The sequence below is a fragment of the Schistocerca nitens genome, chromosome 6 (assembly GCF_023898315.1).
Source record: "Schistocerca nitens isolate TAMUIC-IGC-003100 chromosome 6, iqSchNite1.1, whole genome shotgun sequence".
NCBI lineage: Eukaryota > Metazoa > Arthropoda > Insecta > Orthoptera > Acrididae > Schistocerca > Schistocerca nitens.
Genome location: NC_064619.1, coordinates 247,066,978 through 247,093,544, shown reverse-complemented (window position 1 = coordinate 247,093,544; position 26,567 = coordinate 247,066,978). Strand labels below are relative to the sequence as shown.

Genomic DNA, 26,567 nt, shown 5'->3' with positions numbered 1-26,567 from the left:
TCATCCGCCCAGCACTTCCTACTCCAGTCCTATCAGTGGTTTATCCTATCCCATCGAAGTTGGGTCACCTGGGAAAGCAGTTATGTCATGTACTAACTCTATTGCAATCACAGCTTAGCTTTTTGTGTTGGCGTGACAACCAATCAGATGTCAACCAGGATACTGGCCTTGCCAAACTGTGGACAAGAACAGAGTTGACTACCCAGTGGCACAACACACTGAATACAAAATACTCACCGAGCGAGGAGGCGCAGTGGTTAGCACACTGGACTCGCATTCGGGAGGACGACAGTTCAATCATGTGTCTGGCCATCCTGATTTAGGTTTTCTGTGATTTCCCTGAATTGTTCCAGGCAAATACCGGGATGGTTCCTTTGAAAGGGCATGGCCGACCTCCTTCACCATCCTTCCCTAATCCGATGAGACCGATGACCTGGCTGTTTGGTTTCTTCCTCCAAACAACCCAACCCAACAAAATACTCGAGTACAAAGGCTGTTTTGCAGCGCATGCCATCTGGATCCTTCCCTCCAGCACTAGATTTTTCTGAATTATGTAGAAAGATGTGATCCTTGTGACACATCCTTCGCTCCCGTTATCCCCTGGGCCTCAGTCTCCACTAACCTCCTGTCCCAACACCTTCTACCCAACAGTTTCCCTTTTCTCTTCTTGTCACCCCCTCCCAACCCACACTTCCGTGTCATCTTAACGGTGTGCCACAACCGAACAGCTCCAGTGCCCGTGAATCACATGCCTAGCCCATGCACTCACACCTTTCCCTCCCGTGTTCCTAGTCAGCACACCTGCTGCCTCCCTCTGAGCCACTGGCTGCCCATTTCCAACACCTCTTTCTATTTCCCACCCTTATCTCCATCCATCCATCCCACCTAATATAACCCCACTCCACCTAAGTCCACTTGGTTAACTGCAATCCTGGCATTGTGTGTCAAGTTGGTACAGTGTAGGGGCACATGTGTGTGTGTGTGTGTGTGTGTGTGTGTGTGAGAGAGAGAGAGAGAGAGAGAGAGAGATAGGGGGGGGGGGGCACACTCAAATGCTTTCTTCCGAAAGCAAGGGAGTTTTCATTGTCTTGTTTGTGCCTCTCAACAGCTCATTGCTTCTACTACTCAAAGTATGCTCTCGTTTACTCCTAAATGATTTGCAGTCTGCCAGAACTTTATTTACTACATTTATTTATACATTTTGTTAGTTGTGTCTAATAAATGAAATTATTCTCTTCTCTTTTTTACCATGCAGATGTACAAGAGCTCATAGACCCTTCTTTCCACTAGTAATAATTAAGCATAATGCTGAGTAGCTCTTCACCTAATAAATATCTTTCTTATGTTTCTCAGTGTAGGAATAACTCAGCAATTTTGCATTATGCTAGTCAGAGATCACTCATTCTAACTTTCGATTATTATTGCTAACATGATTTTTTTATGTCAGTGAAAGGATATAAATATTAATTATTTGTCCTTTTAACTCTACCAGAATTAATTTTATTCAATTATCTTTTCTCTAAGTGTGATTTCTTTAGTAATTTAACACTTTTATCTTGTGCTCATAATATATGATATAGTTCGTCTTTTATCCTACCAGTTACAGAAGTCAGCTCAAATCTCTTCCAGGTCAGGCGTTGGCATCTATCAGTGCTAACTCAGTTACTGTGTTATGATAAATGCGAAAACTCAAAATAGCACTCTAGTAAATTAACATAGTGGTGTTCTTTGTTAATCTTAATTCCTCAGTACCACAGGTAATGAGATAGCAGTTTGTCTGTAAATCTGTTGAGTTTGCTACTAAAGAAGTCACACAGCACACCTGGTAACCATAAGAGTAGCTCCTATCTCAAATAAAATTTATAACTTAGCCTTCTTGGTACTCAGTTCACATGAACAGCCATCTTTCCAGTACAAACCAACAAAAACCAATGAGAATAAATTTCATAGCTTTCTGGATAAGGGTCTGTCACAGAATTACGAACTTGAACTGGATATCAGTCAGAAATACCACGAACCAACACACTATCCTCTGCATCAGCTAATGATTCTTAAGATTTACTCATCAGTTAATACCTTTAATTGAAATATTTCTAACTATAGTATCAACAGTCATTTCTGGTTTTCCGTCAGGTTTATAGATTTGTTCTGAAAAACCTTTAAAATTTTCATAACTGATCTACAGTTATAGCCGAGGGTACTAAATTGACATTATAATATTGCTCGCCCATAGCAATTGGAGGTGACTTTAAATAGCCAACTCGCCCATCTGGTCAACTCTCGATCCAAATCTCAGCGCTTTTCAAAGCCCAGTCTGAACTTGCATAGAAGTATGAAGCACAAAGGAACATTGTTACTGAACTTTTAACAGTAAATATGTTGTAGATATTTGCAGTCTGTTCTCCTTGTGGTAGCCAGCTTTAATGCAGTGTATGTCCATTAATCTCTATGGAGCATGCACGTCACTTGTTTTTGTCTCATCAGTACACTGACTTAGCAAATGTCATGGGATGGTGGGGCACAGATAGCTTGGATGTGTTGTATGCATCACCCCCCTTCCCTCCTGTCCATCCTCCTCCCCTCCCTGTGCCAACTGCAGCTGTATAAGAGACCTGAGAAGTGGCTTGTGTAACATGCAGTGTCATCGTGAGCCGACACCATTCGAACTGGTATGGTGATTGATGCCTGATGGATGGGAATTTCGATTTCGGCAGTGGTGCAGGAATTCGGCCTCACACTTTCAACTGCATGAATGGTTGATTGAGGATGTGTTCTTCAACAACAGACAAACTACCAGCCATCCAGCTGCCCTCAATGACCTTGATCGGCGGCATATGAGACGGATCATCACTAGTGACAGAAGAGCAATTGTGCAACAAATCGTGGCCCAGTTCAACACAGGTTGTGCTAGACAAGTCTCTCAGTGGAGAGTCCATAGGGATATGGGTTCCATGGGGTATGGAAGCTAGCACTGCACACGGGTGCCTCTGTTAACCCAACATCTTCAGGCACAAGGGCTTGCATTTGTCACCAGTCACCAGGGATGGATACTGGAACAGTGGCGTCACCAGATATGATTGGGTGAACCATGATTTCAATGCCTCCGATGGGAGACACCATGTGTGGTGCAGACCATATCAATCAGTGGATCCCTTCTGCCAATAAGATGTGGTTCAAGGCAGCAATGTCTGTGTTATGGTCTGGGATGCATTTTACTGGTATGAAATGGACACCCTAGTTGTTTTGGAAGGGACTTTGAATAGTCTGCAGCATGTTGAGCTGTTTGGGAACCATCTCCACCCATTTTTTTCCTTCCTGACGGTTCTGCAGTGTTTCAAGATGATAATGTGCTCCCACATCGCTACCATGTCACCTGGGATTGCATTGAAGGTCCAAAGACTGAAATGGCCACCCCAGAACCCAGGTTTGAAACCCATCAAACATATCTGGGATGCCATGGAAAGCAGGCTCTGTGCCATGGATCCTGCACCTGTGAACAGATCAGAATTGGCTGCCGCTCTGCAAACAATTTAGTGTCAGCTGCTTCCAGAGAAGAACCAGGGACATGTGGACTCACTTCCATGGCATCTCACTGCAATCCGCAGGGTCAAAGGAGGCCCCACACTTTATTAAGTGGCTATCCTGTGACATTTGCTAAGTCAGTCTATTGGCATTTGTGACGCTTCTACCTGCTTCATATTGCTCTACGCTATATAAAGTTTTTACATATGAACATACAATATATATCAAAAGTACACCAAACACACATAATAGCTTACTACAGTGTTAGTTTTCTGCTGTAAAAGCTATCTGTATCTAAGGCTGTGCGATTACTATTCTCGTGATCCCCAAAAAACCTCCATTTTAGGCATGTCGTAACATTTTGGTGGCATCGATGTGGAGCCCCATACTGTTGTACCTGAAATTCTACAACTCTTCATTGAATGGAGAAAGATATTGTGCAATACACATGAACTTTTGTACCCTCGAGTTGAATTGTCTTTGGAAAATTTTCTTCTTTCATGTTTTGAAGCCTATTTTCACATAATTCTATGCGTGTTATCTTGTAATTCTTGCAAATAGCTTGTACTAGTTGTAGTTATTATTGGTAGAAAGATTTTTGCATTTGTTTAAGTTCTCTGTTTGATCTGTGCATTGACTTCTTTGAGCTACTCTCAAAACACTTCCTAATTCATGCAGTGGTGTCTTTTGATATGTGATCTGGCTTTTCTCTTTACTTGAAGAGCAATGTCCTCAAATTTTACAGATGCTCTTTCTTAATCTTACTCACAATTTAAACTGCTGTACATTAGGAGTGCTCAAGTAGTAGTGGTCTATTTTAAGAAAGTATTTTGTTGCATACAGTACATGGTTTATTGAAATTCAATTTATGGTCCAGAAGCTGTAGCCATGTGAAATTGAGCCAATCCTTTTCCATCAACACATGTTACTATTTTAAACAATGGAAAATCCAGGAAGAAATGTGAAATATTATGAAAAGGATAGTTGCTGCTCACCATATAGTAGAGATGCTGAGTCGCAGATAGGCCTGTCTGTGACTCAAGATCTTTGCTATATGGTTGGTAGCAACTGTCCTTTTCATAATAAAGTGTTACTAGTTTACACATGCAGGAGACATTTTCAGTGTGTTTTTGCACATCTCCGTAGAATAAACATTTGCTCAAATTTTCAGTAGCTTCTTTGTTTTTTTTTTATTTTAATTTGTTTATTTACTTTTTATTGTATCTTGTCCATCATTAACTAGGTAATATTTATAGCAGTTTAAAAATGATGAATGACAGTTGAGTGCACTTCTATCATGCCTTTTTATGTGTTGCAGGCAGCTGATGCTTTGAAAGCTGAAATAAAAGATCTTAAAAAGCGATGTGATTATTACAACTCCATGGCAAATCATGACAAGAAAATGCGCTTGTTGGAGAATGAACTGATGTGGTCTTTGGTTTGTATTATCAACACAGTGGATTTTTATCAAAGCATTTTATCATCAAGCCCTGTATTAAAGTTGTCCTCCCTCTATTCTGTTCAGGCTATTCGCGAGGAAAATTTGTACAAACAACTTCAAAATGATTTACAGGCAGAAATTGCCAAATGTCCAGATATGAGGAAAGGAATAGAAAAATATCAATCAGAAGCTGAAGAACTTGTTGACATAAATCGGTAAGTAGTTATTCAGTGTCCCTTTCATCCCTTGGTTTATTCAAAGTGTTATTAATGATTTGAAGCTACAAGTATTCTTTGTATGATCCAAATATTAGTATATCTAAAAACAAAGATGATGTGACTTACCAAATGAAAGCGCTGGCAGGTCAATAGACACACAAACAAACACAAACATACACACAAAATTCAAGCTTTCGCAACCAACGGTTGCTTCGTCAGGGGCAGACAGTGTTTGTTGGTAATGAGGATCACCCTGTGGCTAAACATGCCTTGGTGCACGGCCAGCACATCTTGGCACAGTGTTACACCGTCCGGGTTATCTGGATACTTCCCACTAACACCAACCTATCCGAACTCCGGAGATGGGATCTTGCCCTTCAATATATCCTCTCTTCCCGTTATCCACCAGGCCTCAATCTCCGCTAATTTCAAGTTGCCGCCACTCATACCTCACCTGTCATTCAACAACATCTTTGCCTCTGCACTTCCACCTCGACTGACATCTCTGCCCAAACTCTTTGCCTTTGAATATGTCTGCTTGTGTCTGTATATGTGTGGATGGATATGTGTGTGTGTGCGCGAGTGTATACCCGTCCTTTTTTCCCCCTAAGGTAAGTCTTTCCGCTCCCGGAATTGGAATGACTCCTTACCCTCTCCCTTAAAACCCACATCCTTTCGTCTTCCCCTCTCCTTCCCTCTTTCCTGACGAGGCAACTGTTGGTTGCGAAAGCTTGAATTTTGTGTGTATGTTTGTGTTTGTTTGTGTGTGTATCGACCTGCCAGCGCTTTCGTTTGGTAAGTCACATCATCTTTGTTTTTAGATATATTTTTCCCACGTGGAATGTTTCCCTCTATTATATTCATATCACTAAATATTAGTATTGTATAAATGAGGAGAATCAGAAACCAACACCACTATAAGTAATGTTTACTGATGTGCTGCCACTCATTGAACATCCTCAAGCAAACTGCATTGTAACATAACAGAGGCAATTAGTAAACACAGCTTTTGTTGTGAAATAATATTTAAGAAATCTCTACATTAGAAATACCCAGTATTTGTAGAGTACTGTGGTGCACATGAAACTGGTTTCAATAGCATGTGCTTTTTTCCAAGCGTAATGAAAGCATACTAATGAGTACAAATGCCATTGTGCCGTTATTAATAAGAGCTAAGTTGAAGTGAGCCACATACATATTGTACTTTATGAGGGAATGACTGGAGTTGTCAAGATAGAAACTTTAATGTATGAGACGATTTTTAGATAAAATATATCTTCGACTAACTTTGACCTGTGTGCCCGCTAAGGCCGGCAGACTTCAAATTTTCATTAATGTTACATTGTACATACCTCTTGCAGGAAACTTGACCTCACAGCAAATAAAATAAGAACTGTTAAGCTTACAGTTTACTCCCAACCGCAGAAAGAAGCCAAAGTCTTCATATAACTGAAGTTTAATAACTAACACCTGCCGCCAGCCAGTGTGGCTTCAATATGGTCAGTTACATGACTAACATATTGTTGATTTTTCTGTGAATATACACTATGTGATCAAAAGTATCCGGTCAGCCCCAAAAACATACGTTTTTCATATTAGGTGCATTGTGCTGCCACCTACTGCCAGCCTACCTCAGTAGTCATTAGACATCATGAGAGAGCAGAATGGGGCGCTCCGCAGAACTCATGGACTTCGTATGTGGTCAGGTGAGCGGGTGTTACTTGTGTCATACGTCTGTATGCGAGATTTCCATACTCCTAAACATCGCTAGGTCCACTGTTTCCGATGTGACATTGAAGTGGAAACGTGAAGGGACACGTACAGCACAAAATTGTACAGGCTGACCTCATCTTTTGACTGACAGAGACACCCAACAGTTGAAGAGGGTCGTAATTTGTAACGGGCAGACATCTATCCAGACCATCACACAGGAATTCCAAACTGCATCAGGATCCACTGCAAGTACTATGACAGTTAGGCAGGAGGTAAATGCCAAACGATGCCTCGCTTGGTGTAGGGAGTGTAAACATTGGATGATTGAACAGTGGAAATACATTGAGTGGCGTGATGAATCATGCCGCACAATGTGGCGATCCTATGGCAGGGTGTGGGTATGGCAAATGCCCAGTGAACGTCATCTGCCAGCGTGTGTAGTGCCAACAGTAAAATTTAGAGGTGGTGGTGTTATGGTGTGGTCATGTTTTTCATGGAGTGGGCTTGCACCCCTTGTTGTTTTGCGAGGCACTATCACAGCATAGGCCTACATTGATGTTTTAAGCACCTTCTTGCTTCCAACTGTTGAAGAGCAATTAGGGGATGGCGATTGCATCTTTCAACATGATCGAGCACCTTCTCATAATGCGCAGCCTGTAATGGAGTGGTTACATGACAATAACTTCCCTGTAATGGACTGGGATGCACAGAGTCCTGACCTGAATCCTATAGAACATCTTTGGGATGTTTTGGAACGCTGACTTCATGCCAGACCTCACCAACTGACATCAATATCTCTCCTCAGTGCAGCACTCCGTGAAGAATGGGCTGTCATTCCCCAAGAAACCTTCCAGCACCTGATTGAACATATGCCTGCAAGAGTGGAAACTGTCATCAAAGCTAAGGGTGGGCCAACACCATATTGAATTCCAACATTAGCGATGGAGGACGCCACAAACTTGTAAGTCATTTTCAGCCAGGTGTCTGGATACTTTTAATCACATAGTTGGAAATGCCTACGACTGTCTGTCAGTGCTACCCTGGCTGTGCATCACCTCTCCAAGGTAGTGATAACTGGAATTATGCCCAGAACATCAGAAGACTAAATCAGTCTTTCCTTCTCATCCTGTCTGGTAAGTCTCCCCTGACCTGGAGTTCTGGGTGACTTTTCCAAACTCGCTCCATTTGCTAAACCTCGCCAGTTCTTTTTCTTCATCCCTCTTTCTTCCTCTTCAACCCTTCTGCTAGAAGGAGGAGCCACTGGCTCTGAAAGATTGCAAATTTCTTAACCTTTTATATGTGTGTGCTCTTTTGCAGCCACTTGGTGAACAGATTTTTCATCTATCCAATTGCACTATATTTTCAAAAAGTGGGCACTTCAATATTTGACACAATTAAAACCAACCATCCAACTTTCAGTCTTAAATTTTAACAAAATGACTTCTGTTTCTAGGAAAGAAGGAAAATGTGTTATTAACTTTTTTTTCTTGTAAAACTCCCCTTTTGTGTGACGCCAGTAGCACTACTAGAATGTAATATGACGTTCACGGGTGCTGTCTCAGTTAATTTCTTGACCATCTGTTCTAATTGTTCATCATTATATTGGTTCTTTTAACACCCTTGACTTGATTATTGTGACTTCTGAGAACAGGCTGCCTCTATGGTTCCTCTCTGTGCCTGTCTTCGTTATTGATTGATCTCTAATTAGAATTAAGTTTGTTATAACCCCTCAATTCATCCTGCCTTTTATTATTGTTAAACACCCACAGATTTCCCCTCAATTCCTTTGCATTATTACTTTTGCATTTATTCAGTCTGTTCACTTTGTTAGGATCTTCTGCTTGTATATTTCCCAACTTTTCAATTGTGTGTAACTGCTCAAGGAACTGTAGTAGATGAGTGATCGTAGCGCAATCCACAACTAGCAGTTTCTTCCCTACCTTCTATGTTCTTGTCTAATAGGGTAATCTAAATTTGTAGCTCTAAATGTATCCACTCCATCTGTTATGGTATGGTTGTGAGCTTAACAGTTTGATTCTCAGTCTCTCTCTCTCCCCCCCCCCCCCCCCCCTCCCTCTCCCGCACCGTCACTCCAATACTTAGCTCTAAATACAATTTAAAATCATGATATTTCTCAAATTAGTCTAAATGTAGCATACCCCACAGGGTAACACTGCCAATTAAATGGATGATTACATATTTTACTTTTCTCTGATCTTTTTAGATAACAAACCTACAATGCTTTCAAAAATAATACTTTTTCTTCACAACTAGAGGGTTTGACTGTGGGGAAGTGACTGTTAATGATTTACCTATTTCAAAAGTAAATCCTTCCACCATATATTATTCCTCTCGTTTTTTGTTAAAATTCATTCTAATTCACTTTTAATCTCTTATTTAATAAAAAGTTCAATGCTTCCCATAATAATACACTTCCCATCCTCTTTATGATTTAATATTGGATCCAGTTTTCCTCATACTTTTACTAAATAATTTCTTTTACATCCACGTAACATCTTTGTTTCATTCAAGAATTCAGTACATGCTTGATTTGTCAGCATGCAGTCACAGCCTACATGATGTTTAATTCAGTTAATTTAGCCTCATACTTAGTTACACAAACAACTTCCTTCAAATTATTTAATCCCTCTTGTAAAGCTTTATTTTGACACACATCCATTCACCCTTATTCGTTTACACAGTAAATCTTTGTTTTGACACATCCATTCACCCTTATTTGTTGGCGTACACAATCTCCAGTCATCGGTCAGTAGTTTATTTCTTGGTCCTCTTCACTAAGAAAAATCCAATTTTTTCAATATAACAGATTCTTGCCATCTTCTTTCTTCAATTTCAAAATTAAATCTTTACTTGACTAAATTACCTTAATAATTATTTCAGGTTCAGTTACTCAGTCACTACATATGAGGGTACACAGTGGTTGTTGTTGTAGGAACTTCAATGTGTTAGACAAATCTCTCTTTGGCTGACTTAAACCTATGTGTCTGGCTAAGGGCAGCAGGCTTCTACCTGTCAGAATTTAATATCAGAGGTGTCTCTCATAGCAAACTTTGCTTCACAAAAGCCAAAATCAGTTGGAGCGATTAGGCTTACAGTTTACTCAAGAAGACCAAGTCTTTTTATAAACAAAGGCATCTGCAATTTGGGGGTGGGGGGGGGGGTGGGGGGAGGCAAGAGGGAGCACTTGGGCTCTCCTGGAGTCTAGGTGCAGGCTTTTTGTTCATTGCAGAATTCTAATGAATTTATGGCAATGAGTGCCTGTGACTCGACTAAACTACAGATCTAACATTTCCTAACGCAACTAGACTTACTGTGATTTCAGCAGTTAGTGTATATTGTGAAGGCCTTTTTTTTTTTTTTTTTTTTACACTGGGGATTTTGCTGATAACTTGGAATGGCAGTGGTTCCAGTACTCCTTTTCATTCAGAATAGTTGCAAACCTTTACAGAACTGTGGTAAAATAGTGGCTTCAATCTTTTCTCTGTCACTTGCTCATGCAGAACTTACCAAGCTGTAGAGAGGAGTCGATTGAACACCCTGACCCAAAGACAGCACAATATACTAAGGAGAGAATTTCAGTCATTTCAGTTACAATAAATTCTATGTACTTCTTCTCAAATTTAGCTCTTGAGGGTCGAGACATATCCAAAATAACCTAATCAGTTGCACCTGAAAGTGGCAATTTTACAATTTTTCCCTGTCTTGAAAAAATTTCTGTGGGCACCCATGCATATAACTAAAGTTTATTAATGCTTTCACTGCTACAGACATGGTCTCTGCATTCTGTGCTGAGCACGGCTTTGATGTGGCTGTACTGCTTGCCAAATGCTGCTATCTGTGCTGAAAGATGGCACTCTGGCCAGTATGAAGTACGTATCGTCCAATTTTAAGAAAATTATTATTTGAAAAAATTTGATTTTTGCTCATATCAGAGCCTGATATCTTTCGTTGATAAAGGACTGAATTTCTTTTCGTTATTTGTCATAGTTACTGCACTGCATAAAATTAAGTAAAACATTCCACAAAATTTTAGAGTTGGCAGAGGTAAGAACACATTGTGTAAACTTTGCATGTGGTTGATTTTACCTCGTACGTTGTAGATAAGATATTGAAATTTTATTTAAAATTGAGAGGAGAACAATATCTCATGTTGTTTACGAATTAATGATTTTTATATCTGATGGATGGTTGTGCATGATGCACACATTTCCGACCGTGCATGTCATGAGTAATCGTGAACGATAACATGCAGAGAGTCACATGTGTTGTATGATAAATAATTGAAACTTATTTATTTGACAAGGTATGCAAGTAACTAGTCCGTAGCAGTGAGAGGTTGGCATGTCAATAGCACTTCCGGAAAATGCAAAGGCCACGTTCAAGCATGTCCTCAACACATGGGGAGTGGCAGAACATGACAAGTTAACTTACGAACTTCCAGCTTGCTGGAATAATTGTTGGTCAGCAGCTTCTGTTAATCAGAACAATGAAAAACCAGCAAAGTTGCAAATTTCACTTTTTTTATTCAGTCGATGACTAGTTTTTGGGCCAGGACCCATTTTCAAATGATTGTAACATAATCAAAAATGGTGTTTCCAAAAATGCAAAAACCATGTCAAAAATGTGCAAACAGTTACTGCACATACAGATAACTCTGGTTTATGATTTTTTGGAAATACCACTTTTGACTTTGAAGTTTCAGAAATACCACAATTCAGAAATACTACTTTTGACTATGTTCTGATGATTTGAAAATGGGTCTCGACCCCAAAACTAGTCATCGAGTGAATAAAAAAAGTGAAATTTGCAACTTTGGTTGGTTTTTCATTGTCCAAGTTAATTTGTCCTCGGCAGTTAGAGGGTTAACTAAAATCTGGTTCCAGCCAATGTTGTTTCAGTGTAGTCACCTACATAACTGAAGGATCATCAATTATTCTTTAATACACAATAGTTATGTGGAGGTTTTGTAGTCCTAAATTATCTTCTGTGAATATAATATCCCATATTTTCAGGTCTACTTGTCATAGTTCACAGCAGCGTGAAAACAGGGAGCTATAAAATGCATCCACCTGTTTGTCACTGTTACCTTGGCTGTGCAACAACGGGAACCTCTAAAAGTTTCATCCAAACAAACTACCAACAGTAGCTGTTCTAATATAAAATCGTCCTACGGTTAACTACTAAAAATAAATCTGAACATATTTACCTCAAACCACACTCAATTATATATTGCTATGATGTAATAATATGTGGTGGCATTTGCATTTTAGTTTATATTTGCGAATTGGTATGCTCATTTCCTGTCTACATGCAACTGACGACCAGCGCTTAATGTTTGTATATGTAGTGAAAAACTGAGCTGGACTTGGAGTGCCATATTGGTTTGCTTCCTATATGCTATATGGGTTATTGAAAAGTAAAAGATCTGATAGAGAAGACATAAAAGTGATTGAAACAGAGGATGGGGATATTATATTTAGTGCTTCCTATAGTGTGCCATGGAGTGCCACTCAACAGGAAATCAAGCAGTATAAAAACATTATTTGACACAGATCTTACTGTTGAATGCATATTCTTTTAACCTAAAATAGTACACAATATGGAAGAGTATCAGAAAGTTATCTTTATACGTTTAGTTTTTCTGCTAGAAGCACTGAGAATCTAACTCAGTTTTCCACTATGGAATAATGACAATATTATGAAAACGATAGTTGCCACTCACCTCATAACGGAGATACTCGAGTCATTTTCTCAATTTGACTTGGTTCTTCAATTATGCGACAGTGGCTTTTGTACTTGTCAGTATACTGTCGTGTAGCTTGGCACAAGACACATCCTAATGACACTGGTTTTGTGTGTACCAAAAAACTCTTCAAAATACTAGGCATCTATGAATACTGTAATGTAAAGATTTATCAGATATTTCATAAAGACAGTTTTGGTTACTAATTATGTCTCTGTTACATTGTAATGCAGATCACCTGATGATGTTCCATGAGTGTAATCTGTTGCATCGATTAAAACATGTCTCAATAGCTATTCACAGTGCAGGAAAACTCAGGGAAAAGCATATGACTGTTCACACATCTTTCAAACCCTTAAGATCAATTGAACACAGTTAACACACTTAATGCTCATTTGTGACATATGCGATATTGGGTGATAGAACATGCCAGAATTTCTTGCAAGAATGATTAATTATGAAAATGATTGCTTCAGAGTTCTCGCTTTTGCTGCTTAGCAGTGAGCACACAGGACATGGATATGCTGATATAGATTACCTTTCTAAAATAGGGCCCAGTTTTATGAATGTCTTCCTGAAATCAGGTCATAGGGTTCATTTCAGTGAAAGAGCCTTTTGTTTTTCACCTGATGAAGATATCATTTCAGAATAAGCACATATATTTCTATTTATTTACTTTTTTCAGTATTGGTATTTCAAAGGTTTGGTGTGGGAACTGATACACAGTGAAATCGCATGGGAATAATTCTGAGCTATTAACTATATAGCATGGGACATGCACATGCATTTTATTTTAATATACATTTTGTACATGCATTATACTTGCATGACTTGATTCTTTAAACATATTTCTGTTTGAAAACCTTTTTGTATATGTATATGACTATGAAACTCTCTTCAGAAAAGACTATCGTACTGTATCCTTTATGTGAAAGAGCTGTTCAGTTTGATGCACAGACCGCAAAGTTAATCTCAAGATAGCAATGATGTATAACTTTGTTTTGTTTTACATTCCTCTTGTAATTGTTTTGATTATGTCTCACTTTCTATACCTTTCATTTTTATGTGAATATTAAATTTGACAGTTTCATATGTCAAAAAACTGTGAAATTCATCCCTTAAAAATATTTTTTGACAGTGAGTACTAAATAAAGATATCCTGAAGAATTTGTTCTATCCTTTTGTTATAATAATTTCCCTTTTAAGAAGTAACAGCTATTTACAGCAGTTTAGTTTTGCTCTGTTTCCATTTTTCTTTGAATTTATTTGGTTGCACTTTCATTCTGATCTAGTCTTCTCTGCAAACGAGAAGGGTTATTTTCTATAGCTGTAACACACATTCTTAGAAGTCAGTATGTTTTGATTTGGTAACAAGGAAATGCGTGTGAGAGGAAGTACCTCTACTGAAGAGTGGTAGTGCCCTCAAAACCTAGTGCAACTGTTTTAGCTGTTAGTTGTGTTTATGCTCTACCTGTCAAACATATGTAGGTGAGTAGTTACCTTTCTTCATTTTTGTTTATTTTTACCCATTGTGGATTTGCCATTATTGCCACTCTTTCATGTTTTTGTATTTTTTATTTTTTGCTTCTAGTCTGGTTTATTAATGATTTGTTATTGGTCATAATTATTTGGTTTTTTAAAGGGGTTTTATTAGCGAACTCAGTAGTGTGGAACAAGATGAAGCAGAAATTTTAGGAAAATTAAATTCAGCAAAAGAAACTGAGAAAGCACAAAATCAGTCTGCATCCCAAATATATAAGCTGTATAAACAAAAGGAGAGTCTTAAAAAACGGCTTGAAGTAGATATCAAAACATTGCAACAAGAAATTATGAAGATAACAAATATGTAAGTATGAAATACATGTTAAAATATGCAAAAGTTGTGCTCATCAAATTAACAGCTATGGCACAATTAAGATGAGAAACTGTAAAAACAAGTAATGAAACTGTAGCTTGTGTGTTCAGAGATGACTTGCTCAAAAGGCAGTAAATAATAAAAGTGCTGGGACATCAAGTAGGTAAAAGGATGAAGTTATGATCCATCTCTGCCATAATCTTGACTTTTGTAGTTGGATGAACAAATATTAAGAAGCTGTAGATTTTATTTTGACTAATCATTTGGGAAACCTGACACACACACACACACACACACACACACACACAGACACACACACACACACACACAGACACTGACACTGCATCTACTTGAATACATCCATTACAACAATACGAACAGACACTACATAATATTAGCTCTTTAGTCATCCACACTCAGATTAACACTTTATGATACTTAGAGGTGTCATTTTTCTGCTCTTCAGCAGATTATTTACTGTGATACACATTTGTAACAAATTAAATAAGTGTACTAGAGTGGGACTCAAACCTGGATCCCTGTATTTCAAGGGCAGTGTGGTACAAATCACACTATCTGTGTGTGTGTCATGGACTAATTTGTTTCCCTTCTTGCCTTCCTAGTTCTGTAACAGGGTCTATTCCTAATGTAGCATACCATGTACAAAGCAAAAAAAAGTAAGTACATGTGATTATATGAAATATCTCAGTGTAAATACTAGTACTCCAACTTGTGATCTATGCAGAGAACTTCGTGTAAAAACTAACTGCAGGTTCTCTGTAACAATATTTAATTGCTGTACCTTTGATGAGAAGTGTGCTTTCTTAACAGGTGTCATACTCTGCCTCAGTATAAGGACGCAGTGCTGCATAACATACTTTAAAGAATATTAAACAAGAGTTACGTTAATATTATTAGGTGAGCTATTTGAGTGACAGTGTTTAATTGCAACTAGTTTGCTCAGTGGCTGACGAGAGAAGTAGTACAGGGCAACAATCAAAAAACTGAAGGTCACCATAAACATTTGCTGCATGAAATTCGATCATTGTGTCTCTCTTTAAGCATTTACTGTCTCTGCTAATAACTAGAGTGCTCAGTGTAAATATTAGCTTGATTTAATCAAAACAGTACATAGCCATTAAGAACTACATTACTTTAGCCATGTAGGGAGTTCATCAAAATAAACATCACATCTGATACAAAGTTCGTCTAATGTCAGAGATTCCTACTTTCTTAGTTAAGGACACTCAAGACCGGTCCAAATTTGCCTTAAATTGATGGATGTATTTACATCCATATGATCTACAGACAAATCTGCATTATTGTACATCATAGTCAGTACTGTCACATATGGTCATCCTAACAAATCTGGGTCATTTTTAGTCCAATTAATCAGTTCTTGGCATACTTCAAGTCGATATTGTCTCTGGTTACTTGACAACAGTTTTGGAATGGATTTTGTGGACACGTGATGCATGTTCAGATCTTCAGTTAAAATTGACTGAACTGCATAGAAACTTAATCAGCCATCTCCCTAATTGTAAGTCTACGATCAGAGTGCACTAAGTCTCGAACTTACACAACATTTTCATTCATTTTTGAGATGGGAGCACAGCCGGACCATGGTTCATCTTCAAATGATTCACGTACATTTTTAAATCTGTTGAACCAGACAAAAACATTTGACTGGCTCATACAAATATCTCCAAAAGCTGTTTTTAATAGTTTGTAAGTCTCAGAAACCGATTTCTCAGTTTTACAACAAAATTTCACACAAACTCGTTGCTCCGTTTTTACATCCATTTTCACGCAGATAGAATCCGGCAACAAGCCCTAACAGTCCTTCACTCAACCAGCTGCCACAATGAATTGAATAAAGGAAACACATTTTCTTGTTAGAAGGCATTCAAGGACAAGGCAGTGACTCACTCCCCACCCTCCGTGTACCTGCCCCCCAAACCAGTAAGCAGTAGCAGATCCATTCTTAAAACTTTCCAGTCACACCTCATATAAAAATGACTCTGTTGATTATATGTTTTCTGTTTATTTATTTATTTATTTATTTATTTATTTATTGTTCCGTGGGACCACATTTAGGAGAAGTCTCCATGGTCATGGAACGAGTCAATACATGAAATTATAACATGATTGTAGAAACAGATGATATGAAATATAAGAAACATATTCAGGCGACAAGTCGTTAGTTTAAATAAAGAAAATCAAGAATGTAACACTGGAATTTGCTTAATTTTTTAGCTCTTCCAGGAGCTCCTCGACAGAATAGAAGGAGTGAGCCATGAGGAAACTCTTCAGTTTAGACTTAAAAGTGTTTGGGCTACTGCTAAGGTTTTTGAGTTCTTGTGGTAGCTTATTGAAAATGGATGCAGCAGAATACTGCACTCCTTTCTGCACAAGAGTCAAGGAAGTGCATTCCACATGCAGATTTGATTTCTGCCTAGTATTAACTGAGTGAAAGCTGCTAACTCTTGGGAATAAGCTAATATTGCTAACAACAAACGACATTAAAGAAAATACATACTGTGAGGGCAATGTCAAAATTCCCAGACTATTGAATAGGGGTCGACAAGAGGTTTTCGAACTTACACCATACATAGCTCGAACAGCCCGTTTTTGAGCCAAAAATACCCTTTTTGAATCAGAAGAATTACCCCAAAAAATAATACCATATGACATAAGCGTATGAAAATATGCGAAGTATACTACTTTTCGTGTTGAAATGTCACTTATTTCAGATACTGTTCTAATGGTAAATAAAGCGGCATTTAGTTTCTGAACAAGATCCTGAACATGGGCTTTCCACAACAGCTTACTATCTATCCATACGCCTAGGAACTTGAACTGTTCCGTCTCGCTTATAACATGCCCATTCTGTCTGATTAAAATGTCAGTTCTTGTTGAATTGTGAGTTAGAAACTGTAAAAACTGAGTCTTACTGTGATTTAGCATCAAATTATTTTCCACAAGCCACGAACTTATATCATGAACTACATTATTTGATAATGTTTCAATATTACACACAAGATATTTCACTACCAACGTGGTGTCATCAGCAAACAGAAATATTTTTGAATCACCTGTAATACTAGAAGGCATATCATTTATATAAATAAGAAACAGCAGTGGCCCCAGCACCGACCCTTGGGGAGCGCCCCATTTAACAGTGCCCCATTGGGACTGAACATCATTACCACTCTCAATATTGCGGAGGATTACCTTCTGCTTTCTGTTCTTAAAGTAGGAGGCGAACCAATTGTAAGCTACTCCCCTTACTCCATAATGTTCCAACTTCTGCAGTAATATTTTGTGGTCAACACAGTCAAAAGCCTTCGTTAAATCAAAGAAAACACCTAACGTTCGCAACCTTTTATTTAATCTGTCCAAAACCTCACAGAGAAAAGAGACTATAGCATTTTCAGTTGTTAAGCCATTTCTAAAACCAAACTGTACATTTGACAGCAAATTATGTGAATTTAAATGCTGCAGTAACCTTGTATATACAACCCTCTCGATAACTTTAGCAAACACCGATGGCATAGAAATAGGTCTATAATTGTCAACATTATCCCTGTCTCCCTTTTTATAAAGTGGCTTCACTACCGAGTACTTTAATCGGTCAGGAAACCGACCACTCCTAAAGGAAAAGTTACAGATATGGCTAAGTACTGAGCTAACATACGTGGAACAATACTTCAGTATTCTGCTAGATACCCCGTCATATCCATGAGAGTTCTTGGTCTTTAGTGATTTAATTATTAACTCAATCTCCCTCTTGTCAGTATCATGGAGGAGCATTTCAGGTAACAGTCTCGGAACACTTTTTTCTAAGAGCGCTATATGATTCCCTGTTGGGACTAGGTTTCTATTTAGTTCACCTGCTATATTCAGAAAGTGATTATTAAGTACTGTACATATATGCGACTTATCAGTAACACGGACATCCCCACTACGCACTGATTTTATATTCTCGATCTGTCTCTGCAGACCAGCCACTTCCTTTACGACTGACCATATGGTTTTAATTTTATCCTGAGACTTAGCTATTCTATCTGCATACCACATACTTTTTGCCTTCCTAATAACTTTTTTAAGCACCTTACAGTACTGTTTGTAATGGGCTGCTGCATTTAGATTGTGACTGTTTCTAACGTTTTGATATAATTGCCACTTTGTTCTACAAGATATTCTTATCCCTTTAGTCAGCCACCCAGGCTGCCTGTTTGTGCTAGTACCCTGTTTTGAACGTTCTAACGGAAAGCAACTTTCAAAGAGCACGAGAAAAGTCTTGAGGAAAGCATTATATTTATCGTCTACTGTATCAGCACTATAAACATCTTGCCACTCTTGTTCCTTGATAAGGTTTACAAAAGTCTGTACAGAAACTGGATCAGCTTTCCTAAAAAGTTGGTAACTATATTTAACATGTGTTGCAGCACAAAAATCTTTTAGACTTAAAATTTGTGCATCATGATCTGAAAGGCCATTCACCTTTTTGCTAACAGAATGCCCTTCTAATAATGACGAATGAACAAAAATATTGTCTATGGTTGTTCTACTGCTCCCTTGCACTCTCGTTGGAAAGAATACGGTTTGCATAAGATTATATGAATTAAGGAGGTCTACCAGCATCCTTTCCCTTGCACAATCACTTATACAATTAATATTGAAGTCACCACATATAACTAACTTTTTGTATTTCCTATAAAGTGAACCAAGAACTTCCTCTAGCTTTAGCAAAAATGTTGTGAAATCGGAGTCTGGGGATCTATAAATAACAACAGTAAGAAGTTTAGCTCCACTAAATTTAACCACACCTGCACAACATTCAAACACCTTTTCAGTGCAGTACTTTGAAACATCAATTGACTCAAATGGGATACCGTTTTTCACATACATGGCTACTCCCCCACACCGCAAAGAGCTCCTAGAAAAGCTGCCAGCCAACCTGTATCCTGGTAAAGGAAGCCTCTGAATTATCTCCTTATTTAAGAAGTGTTCAGATATACCAATAATTTCAGAGTCAATATCTATAAGCAGTTCACTAACTTTATCTCTAATACCTTGTATATTTTGATGAAATATACTAATTCCCTCATTAATCGGATACCCAAGCTTTGTAGAAAGTGGTTTCTTTGTTAGAGAGACTTCCCTTAAGCAGGAATACCTATCAGCTGACTTCAATCTAAAAAAGGTACAGCTCTAACACCCACAACTACCGGAATTTTCCCATGAGTGATCCCACCACCCCCACCTATGCTGTCACCTATAAGTTTTGCCAACCTCCCCTTCCCATACCTGTTGAGGTGCAGGCCATGTCTAGTGAAACCCGTCCTGCTGATAGACTCCACCGACACCACTGAAATGTGACTCATGCCTTCTGTTATAAGTGCACCCCCAAGTCTCATGTTATTACGCCTGACGGCTGTAAGCAAGAATTGCAGGAAATGAAGCCTGAGTTAATAGTTGTGGGAAACTGCATTTCTTGTGAGTAAAAGACCAAGATTATATAAAAAATCAGATTCTTTTCGCAAATCTCATCTTCATTTCCCTCTTCCCTTTACTTAATATTGCCTTCAAATAGCTTTTGTTTGTGTAGACCTTCTGTCTATTGCTTCCACCTTTCAGCCTTCCCTTCTTTGCTTAGTACAGGATTCTCATCCAGGTCCTTATAATTCACACAAGTGCTTGTCTTTTCTCCTAAGGTTTCTTTAATTTTCCCGTATGCAGCATCTATCTTTCCTAAAGTCGTGCATGCTTCTACAGCTTTGTATTCCTACTGTAACCATTCCTGGTTTTTCACTTTTCTGTTACTCTCAATTTTTAGAAGTCTATGTTCCATTTTGCCTCCTTCATTTGCTGCATTTTTATATCATGTTGTATTATGAATAAAATTTAAAATCGCAAATGTTATCCGAGAATTCCTGCTTTCTTCCTAGTTGTTCCTCTGCTGCCTTCATTGATTCAGTCTAGCAGTCTATCGACACAAGCCTTTAAAAATGATTGGGAATGACAGAAGAGAGGGATGAAAGTTCTCAGTATCTGTTATGCAGTCGCATAAGTGACAGGTACTGCAATTTTGCTGTGAAATGATATTACAGTAACATGCAGAAAGAATTCCAAGATATAGTTAACAATGAAAGAATTAAAAAAAAAAAAAAAAAACAGTGATCAACAGACAAGATTCATTGTTCTGCACATCAAGAAGTACTTTGTGCTAAATTTGCAAGTGTGGAGCATATGAAGAAGTTGATAGAATGAATAGTAAAATTTCTGAGGTTGCACGTATTATTCCACAATCAGTTGCAACAGTTTTCAGTGGAAATGAACGAAGAATATGGAGACTTTATATATTACTGCAACCTACATTGGTTAAGTCAAGGGGCATGCCTGAAAGTATTTTTTGAATTAAAACTTATTATTGTGGAATTTATGAAAGAAAAAGGAGTGCAAGAACAAAAATTAGAATATCCGGAATGGATTGCAGACATCGTATTTTAAGTGGACTTTACTGCACTCTGCCCGTGAGCATTGTAACATGAGAAGCAACTTCTTTCTAATCTGATGGGGGTGCATTTAAGAAGAAAATCTTGTTGTAAATACAGTCCAGTTCCCTAAGCTCACTGACATTAAAGAAAATGCGAGATTCGAAGAATTCATTGTGGCTTTGAAATAATTACAAGGATAGTTTCCTAAACATTTGAAAGACACCGCCAGTATTATGCCTGTTTTCGAGACAGTTTGCCATTTCAGTTGAAAGCACCCCTGTTCATGTGCAGATGTAACTGATGGAACTGCAAGGTAATTCCTATTTTAAAGGCAAATCCCTTTAACATTAAAAATGTCCAGGATGTCTACATTCCTCCTCCCCCCCCCTCCTGATACTACACTGCTTTTCTCAGACAGAGTTTTCACGTCTCAGTAATGAAGTTGTAAAACAGCTACAATACTTCGATCAACATATGTGTGTGAAAGACCTCCTTTCTGTTATGAAACTAAATAAGTCACTAGTACATGATAACCTGACTGCAGAAATCAATGAAATTGTCTCTCTCTGTCTGTCTGCGGACAGTTTGTACCGGATAAAAATTAAGTTTTCAGTTTGCCAAAAATAATTAAATAATACTGAAAATTTGTTTTTGTTTTTATCCATATTGTAGAGAAATGTGAAATATAAAACTAAATTGTATGTAGTATTAGTGCATTGCCATTTAAATGTGGTACATTCGCAGTTTCCCCTTCTTCCCCTCAGACAATGTGATGTGATGCTGGGGTTTATGTTGCAGTCAGACTCAGTGCTATGGTTTTCATGCCAGGGCATGGCTTGAAGTGTTGTTATGGTTGGTTTAGGGTTTTATGTAGCTGCTGGCTACACTATTTTCCTTTTACAAACACATAGTTCCTTGAATGGGTGTACAGATCATTAGAGTGACTTGTGAATTAAGTAGTAAATAACTTTTCATATGACATATGCCTCGAAGACTCAGCATCAACTTTTCACACAACATACACCTCGAAGGCTCAGCATGACATCCAAAATTACAATATATTTTATTTGGCACAAAACCATGTAGTCTTTTGTTTTCATTCTTGAAGAGTGTGGTTGCTCCCTTGACAGTCTAGCCACTGTAAATCCGTGATGCTAAAACGTAAAAGACCTTGCTCACAGCAGGTGAAGCTGTTTATTTGTCATCACACCTTGCCGTTTTCTCATATTCCACACCTCCCATTTAATATCTGCACATATGAAAACAAACACCCTGGCACAGTATATGTTCTGCAACTTACTCCCCATTAATATTATTCTGTCACGATCATCTTTCCTTCTATTACACAAGAAATGTGAAATGTCATTTGCTTAGGCAAACAGCATGCAACGCTTCAGTTTGTAAGCTGAATTCTTGGTCACGCCCGGCTTTTAATATCTAAAATTCTTCTTTCAATGAGCCTGTCTGTTGTTCAATATGTCCTCTATGTACTGAGCAGCAATCTATCCTATTACATACTCTTGTTATTCCATCCCAGATTTTTCCATTGTTTAATATGAGTTTTTGTAAGGTAAAGGCTTAAACTGTTGTCTGTGGACCAATTGTACATGTGTTCTGTTATTCTCCTGGCTGTGTCTGCTATGGATCTATTTGGATGCTTTACCAGTATGCTTTACTTATGTTGTCTGCAAACTCTACAGTTTTTGAAGAGTCTTCCCTTGTCGCAGACAAATCTTTTATGTAGACCAAGAACAGGAGGAAGCCAAGCACCAAACCTTGCAGCACATCATATTTAATAATTCTCCACTCAGAATTTCATCATCATTTACTTATGTGAACCTCTGTTTTCTGTTGTTAACACATGGCTCCATCCATGCAAGGGAAAGATCCTTGATTGCACATCATTGTAGTTTTGCTAGCAGAATTTTATGATTTACACAATCAAAGGCCTTGACAAGTTTACAGAAAGTGCCAATGGGATAATTTTTATAGTTAAATTCTGCAGCTCATTGCAGAGTCTGTGGAGGTATCACTGAAGAAGTTAATGTGTTAAACATCCGCAGAATTAGCTGTACTACGCTTTTCAACAATGCAGGAGCACCTGAAACAAGATTTAGAGCTGCACCCATTTTTATCTAGACTCATCCAAGAGCTGTCAAATGCTGACATAGATCAGAGAATGGAGTAGTGCAGCACACCTTCAGATGTTTGACACAGTACCAAAACAAGGCAAAGTAATCTTTTTCGAAGAGTGTACAATTTACTGGAGTTCTCAAGCACAAAATGTGGTCTTTTGGTTCAAGAAAAACCACACTTTCATGAAGAGTAGGAAAGTACCCCTGTACATGTGACGATAATTGCAGCCTTGGACAGCAGATGCTTGATTGGGCATTCTTTTTTGACAATGTTCTGAATCAGCATTGGTACCTGAACGTTTTGCAGAACTGGTTTTGGAGCAGCATGGAATTAAATACATTTCAGCATTATTTCATCAAAGTATGAGAATATCTTAATGAAACTTCCTGGCAGATTAAAACTGTGTGCCGGACCAAGACTCGAACTTGGGTCCTTTGCCTTTCGCAGGCAAGTGCTCTAGTAGTTGCATTGAGAGCACCTGCCCGCGAAAGGCAAAGGACCCTAGTTCGAGTCTTGGTCTGGCACACAGTTTCGCGGGGAGGTGCTCTCAATGCAACTACTAGAGCACTTGCCTGCGAAAGGCAAAGGTTCCTAGTTCGAGTCTCGGTCAGACAAACAGTTATAATCTGCCAGGAAGTTTCATATCAGTGCACATTCCGCTGCACAGTGATAATCTCATTTTATCTTAATGAAGCCTTTCCCGCACATTGTATCGTTTGTTATCCCTCTTGGGCTGGTGGCACCACTTGCCTGGCCACCACGAAGCCCAAATCTTACCACAGGTGATAATTCACTATGAGGATTCATGTAAGATATCTTTTCACAAAACTGTTATGATACCACAGGTGACTTGAAAGATGCTATGGGACAAGCTGTCACTCAAATTACTCCAGCAGTGGTCCGAAAAATATCATACAGAACCTGGTGGCATATTATCCTTTGCCGTTACAATGGCAGTGTACAGGCTGATCCTTTGGACAAGTAATGGTTCATATCTCAAGAAAACTCCTGTAAAGAGCTGTTGTATGTGTTGTTTATTTTAGTTTATGGGTTTATGCTTGTTATAGAGGTTAGTGGGACTTCGTGGCCTCCATGCACACGAACAGAGCGCTTTTATCATTCCGATAAAAGGGCAGCTGTTGATACAATTGGGGACCTGCCCTATATTTTAAATGATGTTAAGACAGTTGTGGACCATTGTAAACAGTAAAGCTGATGTTTTGCTGTGCTGCAGACTGGCTTTCTTAGCCACTACTAAGGTGTTCATGTATTTGATAGATTTGTCATAGAGATTTAGTTACCATACTTTTATCATTATTTGTATAGTCTCTTCTATTGCATAACTCATAAATGGAGTTATTTAATTATTTGTGTGTGTGTGGGAGGGGGGGGGGACGACAGTACTCTATATTGTATTTCAGATAGGACGGCTTCTACTGCTACCCACACCTATCATCATATTGTTGTGCCTTAATATACCTTTAGTATTTAATTTATTGTCTATATTTTTAGGAATGGAGTAGATTATGCTGCTGAGAAAAAGAAACAAGCAGAAAAAATTATTAGATTGGAACACGAAGGTGAACAGATAGATGCCAGGATTAAAACTGCAGACTTTGACTACCACCAGTTGAGATCAGCAGTCTCTTGTTATGTGTCTGATCAGCAATCCCTCAAAGCAGAAGAGAGAGAAATTTTACAACAGATAGGTAAGAGTTGTGCAGATATGCCTTTATTACGTGCCCTGTATTTCATGCTGATATATTTTGTCGTCTGGTACAGAAGTGTTTGTGATAATTCAGTTGAATGAGCCTCTCACTTCATTCATCCATTCACATATTATTAAAAACCTACTCACCAAGTGACAAGAGAAGATACACATAAAAGACTTTTGTGATTGGTAGGCTTTCCTGCTCATCCCGTTCGGCAAGTCTGCCCTGACCCACAGTTCTGGGTGACTTTCCCAAAATCTACCCCTTTTCCTAGACCTCTCCAGTCCTTTTCCTCCACCCTTCTTCCTTCCCCTTCAACCTTTGTGCCTGAAGAAGGAGCCACTGGCTCTGAAAGCTTGCCAATCACAACAGTTTTTTATGTGTGTGTTCTGCCGCCGCTTGGTGAGTAGATTTTTTTATCTAGTCAATTAAATAATTTTACCAATAATTGATTGTTTTTGTTGTTACATTCACATATTATGTACTTTAAATGCCATCATAAAGGGAAGTCTTCAGGGATGTGAATGAGCTGACTACTTCTGTAAAGCACACTGATAGCAAATTAAGAGTAGCACTATTGTACTCCAACTGATAATTATAGTAATTATTTCCAGATTACTTTATATAAGTGTGTATGTATGTAGAAAAAAAGCTGCTCTGAAATAAACCACTGCTCCTCTTCCTCCTCCTATACTACTCAACTGCAGAATAGAAAATATAAGCTGCTTGTCCAGTGATAGTGTTGTATTGCAAATATCAACTAAACCAAGTGAACTGCCACTAGTAGCACTCTTGATTTTGGTTGACTGTGAGTTTTTCTTGTGCACCTGATTCCTGTAATTCTCGTTTAATAGCGTGGAAAATTCTCAATGCAACCACTAAGGTAGTGCATCCACTCTTCAATGATGGTTTTGCAGAAAAGCCATTCATCAGCCTTACGGGGACAATGTAGTTGTTTTGTGTCAGCTGAAACTTAATGGGGGGACTGTGAAAAATTATTGCAATGGTAAATAATATTAGTTATTTATCTTAATATGTTTGTTCCGAAGCATAGCTGTAAACTGTATAGAAATCTTTCAAACAACGGAAAATCCTGGATGCAATATAACAATCTGACTCCAGCTGCCAGAGCCTGTGTGTAAGTTGTGCACACGTGTGTGTATGTGTGTGGGGGAGGGGGGTCTATTTTTGACAAAGGCCTTGTTGGCCGAAAGCTAACTTTCCAAGAGTCTTTTTGTTGTACCCTTCTGCAACTCAGTATCTCTGCTATATGGTGAGTAGCAACTTTCATTAAATTGGTATAGGAATCTTTGGAACTTTTCACATTACCCCCATTTCTAATTCGTTAGTAGCTCCAGTGTTATTTCTTTCCTCCATCATTACTTGAATTTTGCTTTTATCCTCTACAATCCACCGCTCTACCAACTGAGCTACCAGAGGAATTCCTGGCAAGGGACTGGGTGTTGTGTGTCCTTCATCATCATTTTTATCATCATTGAAACGCAAGTCGCTGAAGTTGCGTCAACTAAAAAGACTTGCAATATGGCGGCCGAACCCCGAAGGGGATATCCCGGCCAATAAATGCCAAACATACATTTCATTTCACTTGAATTTTAATTACAAATCAAATTGTTGAGAATTGTTCATTACAATGTTTCCTATGACCAAAGTGTGACAATATTTGACTCTTTACAGTTTGTAGT

At 38.4% G+C, this 26,567-nt stretch overlaps 1 protein-coding gene across 3 annotated transcripts in view; it reads left to right on the top strand.

Moving 5' to 3' along the window:
- LOC126262383 (structural maintenance of chromosomes protein 6) overlaps positions 1 to 26,567 on the top strand; it is a 200,027-nt gene that overhangs the window by 66,005 nt on the left and 107,455 nt on the right. For all 3 annotated transcript variants that reach the window (XM_049958980.1, XM_049958981.1, XM_049958982.1), the window contains 4 exons: positions 4,841 to 4,960; positions 5,048 to 5,178; positions 14,301 to 14,504; positions 24,665 to 24,861. In XM_049958980.1, the coding sequence (XP_049814937.1) occupies positions 4,841 to 4,960; positions 5,048 to 5,178; positions 14,301 to 14,504; positions 24,665 to 24,861 (652 nt within the window). The remainder of the gene's footprint in view (positions 1 to 4,840; positions 4,961 to 5,047; positions 5,179 to 14,300; positions 14,505 to 24,664; positions 24,862 to 26,567) is intronic.